This window comes from Argopecten irradians, chromosome 13, assembly GCF_041381155.1.
Source record: "Argopecten irradians isolate NY chromosome 13, Ai_NY, whole genome shotgun sequence".
Lineage (NCBI taxonomy): Eukaryota > Metazoa > Mollusca > Bivalvia > Pectinida > Pectinidae > Argopecten > Argopecten irradians.
Genome location: NC_091146.1, coordinates 24,260,942 through 24,268,087, shown reverse-complemented (window position 1 = coordinate 24,268,087; position 7,146 = coordinate 24,260,942). Strand labels below are relative to the sequence as shown.

The 7,146-nt window shown below is 40.7% G+C and overlaps 2 protein-coding genes across 2 annotated transcripts; both read right to left on the bottom strand.

Moving 5' to 3' along the window:
* Window positions 1-373: 373 nt before the first annotated feature.
* On the bottom strand, window positions 374-1,904 carry LOC138305726 (uncharacterized). Its single transcript, XM_069246005.1, has one exon. It carries the CDS (start codon window positions 1,676-1,678, stop codon window positions 374-376), a length of 1,305 nt encoding a protein of 434 aa, XP_069102106.1. The 5' UTR covers window positions 1,679-1,904.
* LOC138305725 (pupal cuticle protein PCP52-like) lies at window positions 1,789-2,741 on the bottom strand. The gene is made up of 2 exons (XM_069246003.1): window positions 2,180-2,741; window positions 1,789-1,814 (listed from the first exon to the last, which is right to left on the bottom strand). Exons 1-2 carry the CDS (start codon window positions 2,739-2,741, stop codon window positions 1,789-1,791), a joined length of 588 nt encoding a protein of 195 aa, XP_069102104.1.
* Between the last annotated feature and the right edge of the window lie 4,405 nt (window positions 2,742-7,146).

The following is a 7,146-nucleotide window of genomic DNA, read 5'->3' as shown; positions in this document are numbered from 1 at the left end:
ACAGGGTCTTTCGTCATGTGTGGAGCTATTTCTTTAAATGCGTGAACCTGCAATCGAGACAAAAAATCTGCCAAGATATTTCTTTTACCCATTATATGCTCTGCACAGAATAGGATATTCAGCTGTAATGTTTTAACAACTAGTCTACGTACAAGTTTCATGACAACTGAGTCCTTGCTTGTATGTTTATTCAATATAGAAACAACAGCTGCATTGTCACTGTGAAACAGTATGCATTTGTTCTTCAAATCGTCGCCCCATATTTCTACTGCTATGACTATAGGGAAAAGTTCTTTAATAGTTATATGATGACAGGTCATGTTTGACGGCCATTCCCCATAAAACCACTTATCGTTAAAAACGGCCCCAAAACCTAGTCCACTAGCATCAGTATAGAAATGAAGATGAGGCGGCGTAAAAAAGGGCGCCCTGGAAGTACTACACAGCATGCAAAATTGAGGAGGCCTATCAGAGATTGGAGTTCTTTAAGTGTAACTTTTTTGCGTGAACCAAAAGCTGACAAAAGTGAATTAATTTTCTCAACTTTATCGGGTGGTAAACGTGCCTCCATTTGAACTGTATCGATTTCAACTCCCAAAAAGGTTATGACAGTTGTAGGCTGTACTGTTTTGGTATGTTTGATGGGTATACCTACCCTTTGACATAATGCAAGGAATGACACTAAATCATTTTTACATTTATCCGAATCTGGGGGACCGGCAAATAAAAAATCATCTAGTACATGCACTACGCCTGCAGCTTGAAAATGGTTGGACATAGACCATTGCAAAGCTGTGCTGAGTTGTTCAAAAAGGTTACAGGATATAGAACAGCCCATCGGAAGAACTTTGTCAAAGTAATATTTCCCACCCATTTTCATACCCAAGAGTTCGTAATCATTCGGGGATATGGGAAGAATACGAAAGGCATTCTCAATATCAGTTTTGGCAAGTAATGTCCCAGTCCCAAAATATTTAACCAAACCAATAGCATCTGATATTGACTGATATTGAACCGATGAATCTTCAGGAGAAATCCCATCATTTATTGATGATCCCTTAGGGTAGGATAAGTGATGTATAAGCCTATACTCATTTTTCTCTTTTTTAGGAACTAAACCCAAAGGAGATACCTGAAAATTTGTGAATGGAGGAGAATCATAAGGCCCCGCGATCCTACCTAGTGATACTTCTTTGTCAATTTTCTGTTTCAGAATAACAGGATTTTGTTCTGCTGATTTGAGGTTTCTAGATTCACGAAAGCTTCTTTCACCCTGATGTTGTAATGAAAATCCCTTTTCAAAACTTTTTTGTAAGCTCATCAATCTGTCAGAGTCATACCCTCCCAAATACTGTTTTAATATATCAAACTTTACTGGCGTAGGAAGGTTATGAACTGTTTCCCGGACGACCCCTGGGATTGTTTGAGGCGTTATGTCTGCCCGAGGTGTTTGTTTGGGAGGTCCCGGTGTTGCCCTGAGTGTTTGGTGAAGTCCCATTATTTGGGTTAATGGCTGATTTGTTTTGGTGTTTGTTGCCCTGCACCCTACATTGTCTGACGTGGTGGTTACCCCCACATTTGGCACAGACATGAAGGAACCTGCACTGTGACCCATAGTTGCATGAACCGGTTTGCATGAATTCCCAGCACCGACCTTTAATTTTGTTTCCATTACCATATGGTTGGGCTGGGGTTGATGGAAAGGGCACCTGTCTCTGAACAGGTTTCAAACTTATAGCCAGGGCATGTAAATACAACTCCTGGTTGATTACGTCCCATGCCATATTACTATTGTGTTGCATGAGTAACCGAAACTGTGAATCATAAAAGATTGCAGCAGCAAATCCTGACCTCCGGGCAAGTGTTTGAATAGTGTCTGCATATTTTAGTAGACTAGCTATTCGGTGAGCATGGCTCTGGATGTACACTGATGTAAAAATATGAAAAGCTTGAAGCCATTGTTCAATGGTTCGAATTTGAAAATGCTTTTGTTTTGGAACGACAGAAATTTCGGTTCCTTGAAGCCGTAGTTGGCATTCTTTTGTTTTTGTTGCCGGTAAAAGCAAATTCCCAAAGTCAACAAATTCATGGCTATGAATTTTTGACACAATTTTTGTATCTAAGTTTAGCCCCAGAGGTAAGGAGATGCTGCTGTAAGGTGACACATTATTAGTCTCACCTGTCATGTTGTTAACAACAGACTGTAATGGTGGCTGGATACTACAAGGTGGCGAAACTACCAAATTAACAGTCTCGTCCTGCAATTGTACTACAGGTGTTGCAGACAGCTGTGTTGCGGGAGGAGATGATGTAGCAAGTGGTGCCCCCAAGGCAGCCGATGGAGGCATCGTAGGCATTGGTACAACTGGAGCAATTTGGACTACCGAAGGTGGTGTAGTAGGTGGTACCACAGGTGGTGCATCGATAGCAGCTGATGATGATGTCGCAGCAGTTGGTACCACAGGTGGTGCCCCCAGTGCGGCCGAAGGTGGTGCTCTACTCTGGGCTGTATGTAATGAAGGCAATGTGGCACCAGGCAACACCGTTGCCACACCCTTTTCCAACATTTGCTGCATTAATTCCGATGCTATTTCTCTTGCGGTAGGAAATTGTGACTGTCCAGAATTTGATTCATTTACAGTTGAGTTTGGTTCCACAGTGTCCTGTTGGTTCTCATGAACTCTGACAGCCCTATTGTTTAGGGCTGCCTGTCGCCTTGGTAGGCGTCTTATTGGACCCATATCTGAAATAAGTGATAAATAAAGAAAAACCTTTGTTCGAAACTTGATATGATTGTGAATATTTCCTATAATACACCCGATACATATTACTACTCGAAACCACCTTGGGTAAGAGTTGAAATCTGCAATATGTATCCCTTATATCATATTAAGATAGGTGCTTTATGCATGAACCAAGCACCCAATTACCAACCTGTTTGGTAATGTAATCAGTACTATATATGGTGGTACCTTTTTGTTGGTACTCAATACATAGACATATTGTTAAAAATTGCAAATTCAATGATTTATACCTATACATACCTATGATGTAAGACAAAATATTTATATAATTGTACACACCTGATCATGAGATGTAATCAACATTCACCTGTACATACCTGTGATGTAAGGCAATATTAAGTTGTACACCTTTAGATGTACTCGCCATTCATGATCACCTGTACATACCTGAGATGTAAGGCAATATTTAATTGTACACACCTTAGATGTACTCAGTTTACCTGTACATACCTATGATGTAAGGCAATATTTAATTGTACACACCTTAGATGTACTCAGTTTACCTGTACATACCTGAGATGTAAGGCAATATTTAATTGTACACACCTTAGATGTACTCAGTTTACCTGTACATACCTATGATGTAAGGCAATATTTAATTGTACACACCTTAGATGTACTCAGTTTACCTGTACATACCTATGATGTAAGGCAATATTTAATTGTACACACCTTAGATGTACTCAGTTTACCTGTACATACCTATGATGTAAGGCAATATTTAATTGTACACACCTTAGATGTACTCAGTTTACCTGTACATACCTATGATGTAAGGCAATATTTAATTGTACACACCTTAGATGTACTCCACATTTACCTATCTCACCATTCACCTGTACATACTTAAAAATTAACTAAAATCATTTCAAATCGTAACACAAATCACAATCTATGTCAAAGGGGAAAACAACAATATTCCAAATATTTACTTAGGAGAGCGAGAGAAGTAAAATTGACCGTGACCGCTAGACCGTAACCTATTGAATGCTAAACAAGCTAACACTCAAACGTAAACAAAGAATTTCTATGTAGTAACCTTGACCCGTGCAATACAATGTATATGTAGATGACATGTGACGTAAACAAACTGCACATAACTTAACCTTGAACTTTAAACAACTGAAGAATGTCATTGTTAATATATAAAGTTATATAACACTCAACCTTTTAATAAGTCTCAGATTGTGATAATTGAAGTTAATCATACAATGATATTAATCGCAGCACTAGCCTAATGTTCGATAGACGAGAGTAACCGATACATGACCTGGGCGGACTGCCCTGCAGGTAGGGCGTTAGAATTGTACCTGCTGCCCCTATTGCATGATCGTAAAAGGCGACTAAATTTAGGATCTTATCTTTTCTCTTCTTCCTAACTGACTTTATCTTTCCTAATGCCTGCCTTGGCACCGCCTCACTTTTGGCCTTGAGTTGAGCGTTCGCCCCTGTGAGGAAGGCTCTGGGTTCTGTCCCCTGGCCGAGACACACCAAAGTCTATAAAAGTGGTAGTTTCTGCTCCTGCTTAGCGCTCAGCATACAGGGAGTGGGACGACTGGTTCGCCCGTTGTCAGTATAATGTGACCGGGTGGGGTGTGTTGCTTGGTGTCTTCGGCGGCAAGCTTCAGTGATATAGCACTATAAAAAGGGCAACAGTTCCACTATACAAGAAGACACAACACGAATATACCGCTGTCTCCCAAAACACGCACCTCGCACAACATACACGCAACACACCACATACATGGGAGGCCGTCCTTACATGACCATAGCTGTTAATAGGACGTTAATTAATCAAACTAACAAAGAAACAAACCTGGGCGGAAGTGCCGTCCCGCATAATTTATGTTAATGAGGGCACGCTTACCTTATATGGCACTCCGCGAAGCGCTCAATAACTTGCCCTTCAGTACAGCCCCACGCACCGAGAGAATATACTTGCGAGACCCTTTCCTCGAAAGATGGACGCCATCTTGGCTCAGACACGAGAATATCCCAGTCTTTAATCCCTTATGTCGCCAGAAAAAACAATCACTAGAGTCCGGCAAATATCAATCTTTCAGACTGGACATGCGATCGTGCTCCCAAAACTTGCAAAATATGCTACCCTGGAGAGCTTCACGTAACATGGTGCTCTAACGATGAACTCTGACATTGTACTCATCTACAGGAACATCGCCCTTATGTGCTCGAGTTTTTTTCCCTAGGAAACAGCCCTAAAACCACAACATATTTCACGAAAGTAGCATGAAACAACTGTTCAATCAGGCCTGGCAAATTTGCCATAACACACTCCGGGGTCAGGGAAGGGCGACTCAAATCATTACCGCCTACTTGTATGCAAACAATTTCTGGCTGATAAAAATTAATGTCCGACATATGTTCTTGAAGCGTAGGGACCCAGGATATCCAACTAAATGTACCTTGCGAGAATTGCATTGAAAACTAAGGTTCTGCTTGTGAGCATGCTGGTCACAATATCTACGCAGCCTGCGAACTAAAATGTGACCCCAGATCAAAACTGTATTGCCTTCAGTTGAACACATATACATATGTACATGAAAAACGTACAGAAAATAAAGAGTTTATCCTACCGATCTTCAGAACGATACTCCTGATTTCCGTCCGGAGGATTGGGCGATGATCAACCTCAATTTATAGTTGTCTAAAAGTGACTAATAACTCGGAACTCCTTCATCTTTTCGGTAGGTTGTACTGCACGTGCAGACGTGTTACAATTTTGCTTTAAGTTTGAAGAATTAAAATTGAATTTAAACTACTAATAAAAAAATTATGACAATTCTTATGACAAGAAAAGTTGCTTAATAAGACGCAATTGTTGCAAATATATATAGTTTGGATACTTTTGGTCCTATGCCCGGGCAATATATTGAAAGCCTGAAAAGGGGAGGGGTATGTACAGGGGCATGGGCGCTTATTTGGTCTAATACGGTATAACTACTTACTTCAAAGCTGTATTAAAAAAAAACAGCTGCATGTAAAAAACGAAAAGGTTTGTATCAAATGTGTCCACAGATAATGGGCCTTGTTTTCATTGTTTTCCCTAATTAAAACTTCAATGCATGATGGAAAAGAAAGCACCACATAACTTACCAAGAAGGATGCCACTGATTTGAAATTCCTTCCTGGCTACCAAATGAGGATCACTTAAAAGCTTGCTATCATCATCAAAATACCTTTCACGAATTTTTTCGATAACCAACGAAAAAACCCTCTTTCCTTGGTCCTCCGTTTTGCAATCTTTCCAGTAAAATGTTACTTCTATGGGAAATTGAATGATCTTGATCAGCGTGTCTTCGTTAACGGTGCTACGTCTTACAAATATAGCTGAAGTCTCCTTGGTTGGTAAAGACAACAGTCCAAATTATCCAAATCGCGACCCTGCAGAAACTTCTGCGAATAACATTTATTTTTCTTAATGTCTCCCTTGGCACCGCCTCACTTTTGGCCTTGAGTTGAGCGTTCGCCCCTGTGAAGAAGGCTCTGGGTTCTGTCCCCTGGCCGAGGCACACCAAAGTCTATAAAAGTGGTAGTTTCTGCTACTGCTTAGCGCTCAGCATACAGGGAGTGGGACGACTGGTTCGCCCGTTGTCAGTATGATGTGACCGGATGGGGTGTGTTGCTTGGTGTCTTTGGCGGCATGCTTCAGTGATATAGCACAGTTCCACTATACAAGAAGACACAACATGAATATTCCACAGTCTCCCTAAACACCCACCTCACACAACATACCACATACATGGGAGACCGTCCCTACATAACTCTGGCCGTTATAGGTCGTTCATCAATCAAACAAACTACCATCACACTATCCCCTCTCCACAACAGTTTGACTTCATGTTATCTATTTGTTCGTCACTGTATTACATGACGTTTGAAGAGCGTGCCAAACATGCTGAATACTCCGAATATAATTACCACCGGTACATACTTCTAAGATCTCCAGAACTTTGTCAGCGACATTCATGTTCATGCTTTAAAGAGGTAATGTACCTTTGAAAAGGAATTATCCTATCTAGTTGTGCATCGTAGGATTCAATATTTCCCTGACTGAATACTTTTGGACAGAACACCCGAAAATTGCTCTATCTTCCCATCTTTCAAAATGAAGGACTGGTTGGCAGTAGTTGCGTTTGCAGAGTTCAACGAACCACAATCATCACGGAAATCTGCTTATTTGCTTCCTATTGACATTCCGTGTATTGTCAAGAACAACAAAAGTAATGTTTTTATTTCCCCGAGTGACACGCTGAGCTTTATGTTGATAAGAGCATTAAAGGCCTGGTCATTCGTCATAAATGTCATTAATTTGGTGCACTTA

What these genes read in the sequence shown, in the direction of transcription:
- LOC138305725 (XM_069246003.1), bottom strand. Translation starts at nt 2,741, where the DNA reads ATGGGTCCAATAAGACGCCTACCAAGGCGACAGGCAGCCCTAAACAAT. An exon ending in TGTTGTTAACAACATGACAG is followed by an intron (nt 1,815 to 2,179) that starts GTGAGACTAATA and finishes TATGATTCACAG; the next exon opens with TTTCGGTTACTCATGCAACA.
- LOC138305726 (XM_069246005.1), bottom strand. Translation starts at nt 1,678, where the DNA reads ATGGTAATGGAAACAAAATTAAAGGTCGGTGCTGGGAATTCATGCAAA.